General features: G+C 54.3%; 6 protein-coding genes across 6 annotated transcripts; 4 read left to right on the top strand and 2 right to left on the bottom strand.

Annotated features, from left to right (window-relative positions):
- Nucleotides 1-1191: 1191 nt before the first annotated feature.
- AKAW2_70857S (Sad1/UNC domain protein) lies at nt 1192-3693 on the top strand (the record flags this gene model as incomplete). The annotated part of the gene is made up of 1 exon (XM_041683485.1): nt 1192-3693. One exon carries the CDS (start codon nt 1192-1194, stop codon nt 3691-3693), a length of 2502 nt encoding a protein of 833 aa, XP_041547741.1.
- Nucleotides 3694-4300: 607 nt separating this feature from the next.
- On the top strand, nt 4301-4744 carry AKAW2_70858S (Spo12 family protein; the record flags this gene model as incomplete). Its single annotated transcript, XM_041683486.1, has 3 exons — nt 4301-4449; nt 4504-4593; nt 4654-4744. 3 exons carry the CDS (start codon nt 4301-4303, stop codon nt 4742-4744), a joined length of 330 nt encoding a protein of 109 aa, XP_041547742.1.
- Nucleotides 4745-5301: 557 nt separating this feature from the next.
- On the top strand, nt 5302-6810 carry AKAW2_70859S (acyl-CoA dehydrogenase family protein; the record flags this gene model as incomplete). The annotated part of the gene is made up of 3 exons (XM_041683487.1): nt 5302-5376; nt 5479-5937; nt 5998-6810. 3 exons carry the CDS (start codon nt 5302-5304, stop codon nt 6808-6810), a joined length of 1347 nt encoding a protein of 448 aa, XP_041547743.1.
- A 331-nt stretch (nt 6811-7141) lies between these two features.
- On the bottom strand, nt 7142-9136 carry AKAW2_70860A (ribosome biogenesis GTPase LSG1; the record flags this gene model as incomplete). The annotated part of the gene is made up of 1 exon (XM_041683488.1): nt 7142-9136. The coding sequence occupies one exon, from the start codon at nt 9134-9136 to the stop codon at nt 7142-7144; it is 1995 nt and encodes a 664-aa protein (XP_041547744.1).
- Nucleotides 9137-9617: 481 nt separating this feature from the next.
- On the top strand, nt 9618-11163 carry AKAW2_70861S (ribosome biogenesis protein LTV1; the record flags this gene model as incomplete). The annotated part of the gene is made up of 2 exons (XM_041683490.1): nt 9618-9640; nt 9708-11163. The coding sequence occupies 2 exons, from the start codon at nt 9618-9620 to the stop codon at nt 11161-11163; spliced, it is 1479 nt and encodes a 492-aa protein (XP_041547745.1).
- A 755-nt stretch (nt 11164-11918) lies between these two features.
- Nucleotides 11919-13641, bottom strand: PGS1 (CDP-diacylglycerol--glycerol-3-phosphate 3-phosphatidyltransferase; the record flags this gene model as incomplete). Its single annotated transcript, XM_041683491.1, has 3 exons — nt 11919-12921; nt 12971-13323; nt 13390-13641. The coding sequence occupies 3 exons, from the start codon at nt 13639-13641 to the stop codon at nt 11919-11921; spliced, it is 1608 nt and encodes a 535-aa protein (XP_041547746.1).
- Between the last annotated feature and the right edge of the window lie 141 nt (nt 13642-13782).

A 13782-nucleotide genomic window follows, 5' to 3' on the forward strand; every position in this document is an offset into this window, starting at 1 on the left:
TTTTGATTCCTATCCTGTATAATATAGCACTCTTCGAAGGAGCAAGCATGGGGATGGGCGGTCGAAAAGTGACTCATCTGCTGGATTTGGGAGGGATTGTTTTGTGGAGGATGTGATTTTGTTTCTCTTCTCTTGCCCCTTTCCATTCTTTGCACAATGTCAACCTTTCAACTTTTCCTACCCAAAAAGAAAATGGTTCAACCTGACGGGGGCCTGGACGACGAGGCAGGCGGAGGACGATGGCAGGTGGTTGGAGGCCACCAGGGATCTACGAAGATAACAATGAAAAAAAGAAAGTCATGGAAAAGCAAGACTACTATGACCATTCATCCACATCTTGAGGCGACTGTGCCGACCAGGCGCAGGACTGGTTTCTTTGTACTGTAACTAGCTGGTATGGTGAGAGTGATACGAGGATACTGGGGATAGCCAGAGGAATCTACTATGATTCGATGTGGATAAATGCCTTGCTTGCGTGTAAACCGAGTAGACCGGATATCTCCATAGTAGTCATTGTCAGGCCAATGTAGATTGCCAGCTGTTCTGGTGTGACTCACGGCCTCTACACCGTAGGTTTGTCCCCGTCACCTCCTAGTATAGTCTAGTCAGTAGTAGTTAGTAGCGAATGATGCCACTATGTTTAGTGCCAGTGGCGGGAGAGAAGGCGGTGGCAGGTCTCCGTTCCAGACCGCCGCGGGAAAGAATGGAGAAAGACACACTCTCCCTCAACTAATCTATCTTCGCGCGACAACGCCATCTCACACCCGGTGAGCAAAGAGGCGGTGTTTCTGGCGCGTGGCCTCTTGCGGGACTTGTACTACCTACTTCTCCGACCTCCTTTGCTTTCCCGGAGGTTGTTGTTCCAACCATTCATTCAGTTATCGTCGGATTTTCTTCTGATCCGTGTGATTACGATCCCCTGAAGGGGTCGCGCCGCCTACTGATAAGGAGCTAACTAACTTTACTACTGTCTTCGCTTTCTTTCCCTCCCTCCCCTCCAGTCTATAATAGCTACTACATACACACATCAGTCCCTGCAGTACATAGCGCAATGAATCTTGCCCGAAATACATCTTCATAAGAATCACACCGGCATACTATCCTATCTTACGTGCTACTTGTCCGGAAGACAGACAGACAGAAAAGAAAGAAAGAAAGAAAGGTCGCATTGCGACACAGTCCCGGTCAAAAATGACCACCAGCTGGACCGCCACACAATGGATTCCCTGGATGACTTTAATCTCCACCTGGATTGACGGCACAACCGCAGACCCCAGTCAGACGATATGTCCCGCGCCGAGTTGGCAAGTCGCCGAAGCCGAGTTCATCCAGTGGCCTCAGTGTCCGGAGACGCGATGGGAAGCGGACCCGGCTACTTCTCTCTCCGCTGCACAACAACAACAACCGTTGCTGAAAGCACCTGAGGAGACGCTCTCCGTTGTGTCCGTTTCCATGGCTGCTTCTTCCGAGAGCAGTGCACGGCCCGATCATGAGCTCGATACCGAGTCGCCGCTCGATAATGCGAATTTCCTGTCGTTCGAGGATTGGAAGAAGCAGAATCTGGCCAAGGTTGGCCAGTCTGCGGAGAATGTGGGCGCGCGCGGCGCTGCTGCTGCTGCTGCTGGGAAGGAAGGGAGGCGGCGTCCGACGGGGATTAATAATGCGTTGGATTCGCTGGGTGAGGATGTTGAGATTGAGTTGGATTTCGGTGGCTTTGGGGCTGACACGCCGGAGGCGGCGAAGCCGACGTCTTGGGGGGCTCGTGTGTCGACTGGGGGTACCACTGAGGAGGGGGGTTCCGTTGGGGATGTGGAGTCACTGGCGCAGGGTGTGCCGCCAGCTGGGGGTGTGTCGAGGTCAAAGGATGCGGGGACGACGTGTAAAGAAAGGTTCAATTATGCGTCGTTTGATTGCGCTGCGACGGTGCTGAAGACGAATCCAGAGTGTACGGGGTCGTCGTCGGTGTTGATTGAGAACAAGGATAGCTATATGCTCAATGAGTGTCGGGCTAACAACAAGTTCTTGATTTTGGAGCTGTGTGATGACATTCTGGTTGATACGGTGGTGTTGGCCAACTATGAGTTTTTCAGCTCCATCTTCCACACCTTTCGCGTCAGTGTGTCGGATCGGTATCCGGCGAAGTTGGACCAGTGGCGCGAGCTGGGGATCTACGAGGCGAGGAATACGCGCGAGGTTCAGGCGTTTGCGGTGGAGAATCCGCTTATTTGGGCGCGGTATGTCAAGATCGAGTTTCTCACGCATTATGGGAATGAGTTCTTTTGTCCGCTTAGCTTGATTCGCGTGCATGGAACGACGATGCTGGAGGAGTATAAGCATGATGGGGAGGTTAGTCGGACAGACGATGTGGTGGCTGATGAAGAGCCCGAGCCTGCACCGGCGGCTGCTGAGATAGAGACAATCCCTACGGTGGATGTTGCACCTGCAGCAGGCACGGCTGAGCAGAAGGTGGAAGAGCAGACGCCGGAGACTTGCCCTAACCCCGGTCCGGTCGTTGATGAGACGGTCATGACGCAGCTTCTGGGGGTGCTTGAGACATGTAGTATTCATGACTCGCCAGCTGCTGGGGCTGAAGGGACTCAGACGTCTCTCAATCGCCCGCCAGCTACTGACGCTGCGCCTCCCAAGGGCGACGATACTGCGTCTGTTGGTAACGAAGCTCCGGCCAAGGAGGCAGGGGAGCAGAAAGTGACTGTCAGCCCGAATGTTGACTCGGCACCTTCGTCTGCTACAACGGCAGGTCCAGAAACTACATCGCAAGGTGAAGCCGATAGCCGGTCTACTGGCTTCACCAAGGAAGAGCAAAGCGTAGCCGCGGAGACAACGCGGTCAACAGCAACGCAGCCTCCTTCTGCGAACCCGACTACGCAAGAGTCATTCTTCAAGTCCGTGAATAAGCGACTACAAATGTTGGAATCCAACTCCAGTCTTTCACTACTGTACATCGAAGAGCAGTCGCGGATCTTGCGCGACGCATTTAACAAGGTTGAGAAACGACAGCTGGCCAAGACATCGACGTTCTTGGAGCAATTGAACGTGACGGTGCTTCATGAACTGAAGCAATTCCGCGAGCAGTATGACAATGTCTGGAAGAGCGTAGCACTCGAATTTGAGCACCAGCGCATCCAGTACCATAAGGAGGTGCATTCGCTCAGCGCGCAGCTGGGCGTCCTCGCTGATGAACTGGTCTTCCAGAAGCGGGTGGCCGTCATCCAGAGCATCATGATCCTGTTCTGCTTCGGACTGGTGCTCTTCTCGCGCGGCGCAGTCAGCAGCTACATTGAATTGCCAAGCATGCAAAACATGGTGTCGCGGTCGTACAGCCTGCGGTCGTCATCACCTCCGTTTGGGTCGCCGTCTGTGAGCCCGACGTCGTCGGGACGGCGCGCGGGCGGCCACCGACGCAACCTGTCCGAGGATTCCCAGGAAGATGGGCCGATTAGTCCCACACTGGCATACTCTCCACCGACACCTGTCTCTGATATGATGAGCTCGTCGGAGGAGGCAGAGAACCACAGGGGGAACTCGTTGGCACTGCCGGAGGTGGCGCCACCAGTCCGATCGCGCAGTAGTCCGCCTGACCTCAAGGGAGGCGAGGAGTCTATTGAAGAATCATCTAGCTCGGGCGAGTCACCCGTGTCTCATGGACGGAATGCCGCGGTGGCCGAGGCCTAGTGATGATGCGGTCGTGGCATGTGGAGCCCGACATGACAGACGGGTTGCATTCTGGCTGCAGGTTCAGCGCGGTGGCGATGTCTCGGGCGCGTGTTTCCAGGCCAACAGCTGCAGAAGAGCTTATTTGACTAAGTGACGAGCCGGCCGTCATTCCTGGGGAAAGTGTAAATGTGTTGGTCACGGCAGCAGCTGGTGACACCGGATAGAGTGCAGGGGGGATGCACGGAATATGTATGTTTGTATGTACACATATTGTAGAGGAGTACGGAGTACAGCTACGCGACATGATGAGACGATGTATATACCCAAACCATTTACAGTTATTATTGAATGGACAGATAATTGATACAAATGATGTACTTTACTACTTACTATCCCAGTGAATAGACAATGAATGACATCTTCGGGTGGTGGTAATGGAGGTGGTTGCCATGACAACAATCGACGGGTTTTTCTTGCCTTCGATTCTTATCCTCTTCCCTCCCACTGCCTTCCACTGACTCTTCCTCCACATCTCTGCTACTACAAGACTACTTGTTTCTCATCTCAAGAACCAGATACCTCTCTCATCAGAAAGATATTCTGAAATCAAAAAGAAACAATCAAAATGGACTCCCACCCCCTCACCGACCGCACCAACACCCACCTCGCACAAGACACGGAGAAGTTGAACGAGCTCAAGGCCGCCCCCGCCAAGATCAACTCGATGGAATATCATCGTCAGGTGTTGCAGGGCAAGCTGGAGAATGGCGATAAGTGAGTATCAATCACCAGATGTGCATGTGTTTACGGATGTTGACTGTCGTAAAGGAACCAAGCAAGCTACGTCTCTCCTTCGGATGATATCATGAGTCCGTGCTCCAAGAAGTTGAGTGATTTGAAGGGCAAGCGGTTTAAGAAGTATGTTCCCTACTTCTTATAGATTACAGATTAAAGATGATACTAATAAACTGTGTGTAGTGCCGGCAAACCCCAGTCCCTCTTCGCCAAGCTCGGCAAGAAGAATTTCGAACAGCAGTCGTCGGCCCAGAAAGAAAACACCGAGGCATGATTTATCAGATCGTCTCCGGGTAAAATGGGATACATCTGTCGGTGTTTGCGCCGGTCGCACTACTCTGATTTCATGATGATCCAGTAACCGGGGTGATTTCATTGCTTCTGTTGTTTTTCTTAATCTGCATTGGTTTGCTCTGGGTCGGTTGTGGTGTTTGTTGGTTCGGGTTTGGATTGATTGGGTTTATGAGAAAATCAAGGCTCGATATGGGATTCGGCCACGCTTTATGTTTTTTCTTCCTCTTCTTCTTACGCTCTACTTCTTACTGCTTTATTGTCATATCGATCAGTCAATCATTGATTGATTATTTTTTCATATTGATAACTATGGATGGTTAATGAATGCAATGCGTGAATATGCTGCTGCTGACTCATCGGCCGATCAGCCGAGGTTCGGTCGGCTGCTTCTCCGCAACCTCGATTCTCCGCATTACTTGCTTCAGCTTATAATCCCATCCTCCCTATTTCACTTCCATTCTTTTTTCTTCCTATCATATCTTATCATCCTACTTCCAATCAATTCAAGTCTAGTATCCACAAAAGTAGTAATCCATCATGTCCGCCTCCACCCGCATCCCCGTCATCGCCCAACCCTTCGTCAGCGACCGGGCCAAGCGTACCCTCGACCAGGTACGTACCTACCTATACTCCCTATACCTCCTTCCCACAGCTACATCCCCCAGCTACATCCCCCCACCACCACCCCCAACAAAACAACTGATAAAGTAATAGGTCGAACAATTCGTCGAAAAAGAATGCATCCCCTCGGAACCCATCTTCCGCGCGCAACTCGGCACCGGCGACCAACGCTGGTCGACCTACCCAGCGATCATGGAAACGCTGAAACAGAAGGCGCGCGAACAAGGCCTCTGGAACATGTTCCTACCCAAGAACCACTTCTCGCAGGGGGCCGGGTTCAGTAACCTCGAGTACGGGCTGATGGCAGAGTACCTGGGCAAGAGCACGATTGCATCGGAGGCGACGAACAACGCCGCCCCGGACACGGGTAACATGGAAGTGCTAGCGAAGTATGGTAACGCGCAGCAGAAGAAGGAGTGGTTGGAGCCTCTCCTGGAGGGAAAGATCCGGTCTGCGTTCCTCATGACGGAGCCGGAGGTCGCCAGTAGTGATGCTACTAATATTCAGTTGGAGATTAGGAGGGAGGGGGATGAGTGGGTGCTTAATGGTTCTGTATGTTCTTTCTCCTAGAATACCGTTTCTATGGGGATATATGTGCTAATGCTGGTATAGAAATGGTGGTCCTCCGGCGCAGGCGACCCGCGATGCGCCGTCTACCTCGTAATGGGCAAGACGGACCCTTCGAACCCAGACCCGTACAAACAACAATCCGTGATTCTGGTGCCGGCGCACAACACCCCAGGGATCACCGTGCACCGAATGCTAACCGTGTACGGGTACGACGACGCCCCGCACGGCCACGGGCACATCACATTCAAGAACGTGCGGGTGCCAGCCTCCAACATCGTCCTCGGCGAAGGCCGCGGCTTCGAGATCATCCAGGGTCGACTGGGGCCCGGACGGATCCACCACGCGATGCGGACCATCGGGGCGGCTGAGAAGGCCCTGGAGTGGATGATTGCGCGGATCAACGACGAGCGGAAGAAGCCGTTCGGGCAGAATCTGTCTTCGCATGGGGTGATTCTGGAGTGGGTGGCTAAGTCGCGGATTGAGATTGATGCGGCGCGGTTGATTGTGTTGAATGCGGCGATTAAGATTGATCAGGGAGATGCGAAGAGCGCGTTGAAGGAGATTGCTCAGGCTAAGGTCATGGTTCCGACGATGGCGTGCGGGGTTATTGATCGCGCGGTGCAGGCGTATGGCGCTATGGGCGTTTGTCAGGATACGCCGTTGGCGTATATGTGGGCGTGGGTGAGGACGTTGAGGATTGCGGATGGGCCGGATGAGGTGCATTTGTTGCAGATGGGCCGGAGGGAGAATAAGAGTAGGAAGGAGGAGGTGAGGAGGAAGTTGAAGTGGCAGGCTGAGGAGGCGGAGAGGTTGTTGGGGGTTAGTGTTGCTGCTGGGGGGAAGAGTCGGTTGTAAAGAGGTTTGTTGTGTATATTTGGGTGGTTTATTGTTGGTTGGTATAGGATGATTAGTACTGTTTGAAGATTTGCATGCAAAGTCTCATGAATCATATTCATCATGCACCGTCCTGATAATTAGGACTGCTCTAAATAACATCAATGGATATAACGAAACGTCATCATCTCCCTCCTTCCCTCTATCCCTCCATATCCACGTACTAACTCGTGTTTAAGTACGCCATACCTAATCCCATAGTCATCGTGTAATGAAAACTAACTTTTCCCATGCAAACCTTATCTAATGAATAAAAAAAAAACCTGGATATAGACTCGCCCGCGAGCAGCTGCTAATAATCCTCGTCCATCGCGTTCTTGCGCACCTTCTTAGCCCGCCGCTTATTCGCCTTGAAATGCTTCTTCGACGAACCGCTCTTCACCTCCGAGACGTCCACTCCCCGCTCCAGAGCGACCATCATGCGCTCCTTACGACCGGTCAAATGCTTGCGCATTTCCTGGCCTTGGTCCGTGTACTGGGCATTGAAAGGAAGGGTGAGACGGCCCGTAGAGCCCTTGGAACCCGGGCCGAAGAAGCCCGTGTCGAGGTTGCGGGACCGCGCACCCTTCTCAACAGGCTTGATTAGGGCGAGCAATTCCGGATCGGTGACCTCCTCGTTTTGGAGCATCTTGGCGAGTTGGGCTTGTCGCCGGGCCGGCAGGTGAGCCATGTCGTAGAGGTCTTTGTTGAATTCAATGGGGTCGATGGGGTCATTGCCTTCGGGCACAGGCGGCGGGTGACAGAAGAGGAGCTTGCCGTTGACGTAGTCCTTGAGGATGTAGCGGGCGGCGCGAGACTCGTCGGGCTGACCCTGACCAGTGGTGGCGAAACCGCGGGCGCGGGCGTAGGCGCGGAGAAGTTCGTGGGACGTGGGGATACCAGTTCCTCCTTCTTCGATGGGACGGGTGTTGATCTTCACGCCATAGACGTTCTCGACAAAGTGCTTAGGAATGCGCTGGGCGACGAGGGCAGCGGGGCCGGTGAACTCGCGCTGCTGGTCGATGGGGAGGACACCGTTGACGACGAGCTCGGCCTTGGTGGTGGCGAAGTTGGGGAACACGAGACCGGGACAATCGCAGAGCATAATCTCGGGAGACAGGTAGAGTGTCTGGAAGTGCTTGGTCTTACCGGGGGTGGCGGAAACGGAGACCTTCTTGGCACCGAGCAGTGCGTTGATCGTGCTGGATTTACCGACGTTGGGGTATCCGACCAGACCGATGGTCGTCTTCTTCTTGACTTGGCCCTCGGGCGTGTCGTTGTCGGGCAGAGTGTCGGGGGTGTTGGAGAGGAAAAGCTCCTCGAGTTCTTCGACGTTGAGAATCTCTGTGCGTCGGGAAGAGCTGGAGCTGGCGCTGGGGTTGAGTTCGAGACCACCGTCGTGCTCTTCCTGGGGCTCTTCGCCGTCCTTGATATCCAGAGACTTGGCACCCTCGGCCAACTGCTCCTCCTCGGGAATGTCCTCTTCGCTTTCGTCCTCCGAGTCGAGGTCCTGCTGGAGGCGCTCGTTGCGCTCCTTGGCCAGATGGGCGGAGAAGAAACGGAAGCTGATGTTCTGGCGCTCAAAGTGGTCGGCCCACATGGCACGCTGGGCCTCAGTCAACATGTCGGCCTTGTTAACAAGCAGCAGGTTCTGCTTCTTAGGGTCGATCTCCTTGACGTAGCATTCCAGATCCTCGGAGCGGTAGAGCAGCGGGTTACGGGCGTCGACAATCTGGACGACCAAGTCGGAACGTTCGATGACACGCCACAGCTGGCGCCAGACCTCCAAGTTGCGCTCGAAAGGAGTCATCAACAGATCCTGGTTCTCCTGCAACTCGGCCAGTCCACGACGCCAGTTCAGGAAACTCTCGCGCTCCATCAACTCCAGTTGCTGGCGGGTGGTGGACTGGTCCCACTTGGGCCGACGGGGAACGGTCAAACGGTTCTTGTTCTGCTTGTGCTTCTTCACGGCGGACTTCTCTTCGGCTGCGGACAGAAGATAGGGGTTCTTCTGATCGGTGTGGATGATCTTGACGTTGTTCATCTTCTCGGCGGTGAAATCGGTGCCGGCCAGTTCGGCGGTACTGAGGAACTCATCGAGGGCGGCCTGCTCGGTGATACTGCGCATCTTCACCCAGGCGGCTTCGGTGGGAGCGTTGGTGATGTAGGTCTCGCCCTTTTCGTTCTTGCGGGCAATACCGGCATTGTGCGAGGCCTTTTTCAAATTGGAGGCCTTGCCTTTGCCGAAACGGTCGTTCATCAGGCTGTTGCCCAGCCCGACGGAGTTTTTGGATTTAGCAAGCACCATGGTGACGGTAGTCTCTGTACCTGGGGATGACTGAGAGGGAGAGACACCAGGGATGGTGGAGGTTGAAGAAGAGAAGAAGTGAAAGAAGATTATTAAGAAAGGTTTGATAAAAACCCAATCGGGCAATTTTCGTCGAACCCCGCGCGGATAAGATAAGGCTGACTCAGCACTTTCTGCGTTCGTCCAAGAGACTGCACGATTTGTTTTGGATAGAAAGTAGATAGAATTTCGATATAGAAGAATACCAGTTTTATTGGATTTACTCTCCATGTACTAAAATACTACAGCATCAGCAGTGGTGGTGGTGAGGACCCTTCGCGATAAGCGGCACGTGACCATCCCACGACCGCGATTTTTCTGCCGAAATTCAGTCCAACATTTAATCCTCATCCTTGAGCTTCATTCTCACCACTACAACTATATCCCTCCCTCCTCTCCTTTCCCCTGAGTATCTCTCCCGGATTACCGGTTAACGCCCAAAATGCCTCCCCGGAAGCAGTGGATGTACGTTGTCCCTCCATACCCTCCATACAATCAATCTATGTACCCAACTAACCCACCCAACCCACAGCGACAAGAAACAAGCAACTACCTATCAACTCTTCCACCGTTCCCAACATGACCCTCTCATTCACGACCCCTCCGCCGATGACCGCGTTCTGCACCCCGTCTACGGACCCCCCAAAAATGCCCCAAGTGAATCTTCCTCCGCCTCTAAGCACCGCGGCCAAAGTCTTGCCGACCTAAACCAAACCTTTGGAGGAGCCGCGCGCAAAAACGAAGGTGAAGCTGCCAATTACGGCATTTTCTACGATGACTCGCAATACGACTACATGCAGCACTTGCGCGAGCTCGGCACCGGCGCCGGCGACGCTTACTTCGTCGAGGCCAAGACGAAGGGCAAGGACAAGGGCAAAGGACTGAAGTTGGAGGACGCTTTGAAACAGGTCTCGCTGGACGACGGACGGAGCGAGTTCGGTGGCACCGAAAGCATGTACAGCTACGACATGCGCTCGACGGCGTCTTCCTACGTGCGCAAACCCACCTACCAGGACCAGCAGAACGTGCCCGATGCCATTGCGGGATTCCAGCCGGACATGGACCCGCGGTTGCGCGAGGCCCTGGAGGCGCTCGAGGACGAGGAGTTCGTGGACGAGGACGACGAGGAGGATGTCTTCGGTCAGTTGACTACGCGGGCAGAGGAAATGGACCCGGGTGATTGGGAAGATACTCTCTTCGACGACGTCGAAGAAGAAGACGATGGATGGGAGTCCGATGCGACAGAAAAGGCCCCTGTGCAGATGGACACCACAGCTGCGAAGGCCCGCTACCAAGACTCTGAGCATGAGGACCAGCCCGGCGAGCTTCCCGAACACAACGAGCCCGCGCCCGACATGCACCCCGAAGACCAAGGCTGGATGCGCGAATTCGCCAAGTTCAAGAAAGACGCCAAGTCCGGCAAAGCAGCCCCCGCCGCTCCTCCCAGCGTCGTCCCCTCCCAGCAGGGCAGCACCCTCGCCTCGACCGTCTTCACCGTCGGAGGAACTCCCATCCGCCGCAAGAAGCGCAAGGGCGCCCTCACTAACCCCTCCGCCTACTCCATGACTTCGTCCGCCCTTGCCCGTACAGAGGGCCACCGTCTCCTGGACGACCGCTTCGAGCGCGTCGAGGCCCTCTACTCCCTCGACGAGGAGGACGAGTTCGACGACAACATGTCCATGGTCAGTGGAATGACCGGCATGACCGGTATGAGTGCCGTGTCGGGCATTTCGACTGCCTCGTCCCAGGCACCGAGTCTCGTTGATGCAAACGGCGAGGCTGTCCGTCCTTCCCACAACTTCAACAACATCATGGATGACTTCCTCGCCGGGTGGGACGACAAGACGAGTGCCCAGGCTAAGCGGAAGGGCGCCAAGGCGAAGCGCGGAAAGAACGGTAATGAGGCGATTGGTATTCGCATGCTGGATGAGGTTCGGCAAGGATTGGGCCCTGCTAGGGTTCCTGGGAAGGTGTCGGGGAGGGCGTAGTGGATTTTGAGTGAGTGGGATGTGAGTGATGGGTATGCTTGAATGATTGCAACGATACCAATTTTTCTATCATTTGGTGGGAATAAAAATGCGGGATTGGCGTTAGGGTGTGCATGTGTGCGTGAAATGATTGCATTTCTTGCCTGGTGATAGACTATCTAGCACTTTTCTTTTCACATAAAAGTTTTGGGTTCATATACACCATAGCTTTCCTGGACAACCAACAAAGATCAGTATCTCCAGTCAGCTTACTATTTCTTCGCAAACGGGAAGGAACTCGAAATATTTGTGCAAGTATACCCAAATAATTATTGCATAGTATCCAAAAGATGATCTGCTTCTAGAGCAGAAGAGTAGACAATGGCCGTGCAGGGTTCCAAAAACAAAAACAACTCCACTCACATCTTCAAGAGCCCTAACGAAGGGATAAGTTCACAGGCATAAGGATCATTGCGCGAATCATACCAAGTCAGAATAAGACCGCGTTATCTTTTTATATTTAATATACTGGCCATGTCTTCTTCCGAGACTCCGCAGCATAGGGAAATACGGCATGCGCTCCGTCAAATCCGCATTGACATTGAGAGCCTTGACGCTCATCAACTTGATTTCAGCCTTCTGAAGAACTATAATGATATAGGTTGTAGGATGTAACTTCCATCCCATACTGTACATTCGATACAATTATACACGGGGTATACTATCTATCTATCAAATACATCGTATTACACATAACCAACTCAAAAGGTAGTATACTATAACGCCCCACCCACCTTCTCGACGATCCACATCGCCAACCTAACCCTCCAACTCACCCTTCTCTCCGTTCTCCTCAGATCCTCCCGCGAAATGGCCTTCGCATCCTCCTGCAGCCGCTCTGTCTCAGCGCCCAACTTGCGCTTTAGCCCCGCATCACCCGTGACGACGAGCGCCCCAACCTCCAGATCCAGACTGTAGCTGCGTTTCGTGTAGTTGCTGCTCCCCACGAAGGTCAGACTGGGGTGTTCCTCCTTGGGGAGGGTAATCCAGAGGCCCTTGGCATGGTAGGTCCAGCCACCGGGCTGGCCGACGGTGCCGCGGCGCCATTCCTTCAGCTGGATGGAGTTGGTGCGCTGGGCGTCGGCGACGCGGTCGAGGAACCGCGCGGACAGGTGCGTGTATGCGGCCGGCAGCATGCCGGAGATACCAGGGGAGCCGTAGAAGCCGTTGGCCCAGGGGGAGGCGGTTAGGACCGTGCCTCGGGTGGTGGAGTCGGTGTGGGAGGCGGAGGTGCTGGCGATGAGGAGGGAGGAGAGGACGGGGTGGATGTTGAAGTAGCCGGCCGTGAAGAGCCAGCGGGCGCCGGAGAAGGCGGGCGAGGTGGATAGGAGACGGAGGATGGTGGTCACGGCGGGGAATTCGGTCGAGGTGTCGTTGGGTTTGAAGAGAGAGGTGAATTGCGCGACGGGGTAGATGTAGGTCTGGTCGGGGGATTTGGGGGGCAGGGTGGATTGGTTCTTTGAGGGCTGGATGAGCGGGTTCAGGATGGTGGATGAGTAGGCGATGAAGTCCTCCGGTTGGTCGAGAGGTGAAGGCGCGCCGTTCGATACGGGCCAGTTGAGGAGGTAGCCAGCGGCGTTTTGGGAGTCGGGGAGGACTTGGAAGCTGAGACTGCATACTGCATTGTGAATGCCGGCGTAGTAGTCGGTCAGTTCCTTGGAGTGGAAGACGTGATACCGGTCTATGCGGCTCGTGAAGTATTCGCTAGAGAGATTGGCTCTGGGTTGCTGTCAGTGTCTATGTAGTCATCCTGGAGCGTCGCACATACCCTGACAGGATGATCTCCTCGTCAAAACCGTACAGCTTCATGTGCTGGAGACCCCAGCCCTCGTTGATCCGACGAGGCACCCATTTCTTCTTCAGCCCGGTCAGATTTGGGGTGTGGAACATGCGGATTTCCACTCTATCCGCACCGTATTTCTCAACCAGAGAAGCCAGCAGCGACGCACATGAAGCGTTGGGCGTTTCGCGTGTTCCTCGTAGAGCATCCGTGAGGATGGAGACCTTGAGCTCAGGGTTGGCCTCGAGAGCCTGATCCAACGTGTCGATCAGGTCATGTTCCGTCTTGCCGATGTATAATGTTGAAAGGTAGATACGCTTGCGAGCCTTTCTGATTTTGTCCTGTAGTTTGGCACATGCTAGGATTAGTCGCAATCCACCACGTTAAAGTCCGAGATATCCCCGTACCTTGAGCGTGTTGTAGAAGTTAGCCGGGGAGTCTAAAATCGTGATCCGCGACGCCGGCACCTCGAAGCACGGCGAGATCCGATCCAACTCGGTCGTGATACTCCCTAACGGCGACGCAACAGAGGACGCCGGCGAGCTGGAGCTGGCATGGCAGGTGTTGGCCGAGAATTTGCGCTCGTATAGTAGGACTCTTCGGGCAGCTGGTCTGCGCGCAGCACATCGCAGGGTGTTACCACCAATTCGTCCGAACATGATCCCTCCCTAGTAGCTGAGCGCGCAGCAGCAGAAGACCCACAAAGGAATCAAATGTAATTGCCGGAGTGCTATTGGAGAAAGTCGAGAAATATTGAGATCGAAGGACGAGCGGATGCTGCAAACCCGGCAAACAGCGAT

This window comes from Aspergillus luchuensis, chromosome 7 (assembly GCF_016861625.1).
Source record: "Aspergillus luchuensis IFO 4308 DNA, chromosome 7, nearly complete sequence".
In the NCBI taxonomy this organism is placed as follows: Eukaryota; Fungi; Ascomycota; class Eurotiomycetes; order Eurotiales; family Aspergillaceae; genus Aspergillus; species Aspergillus luchuensis.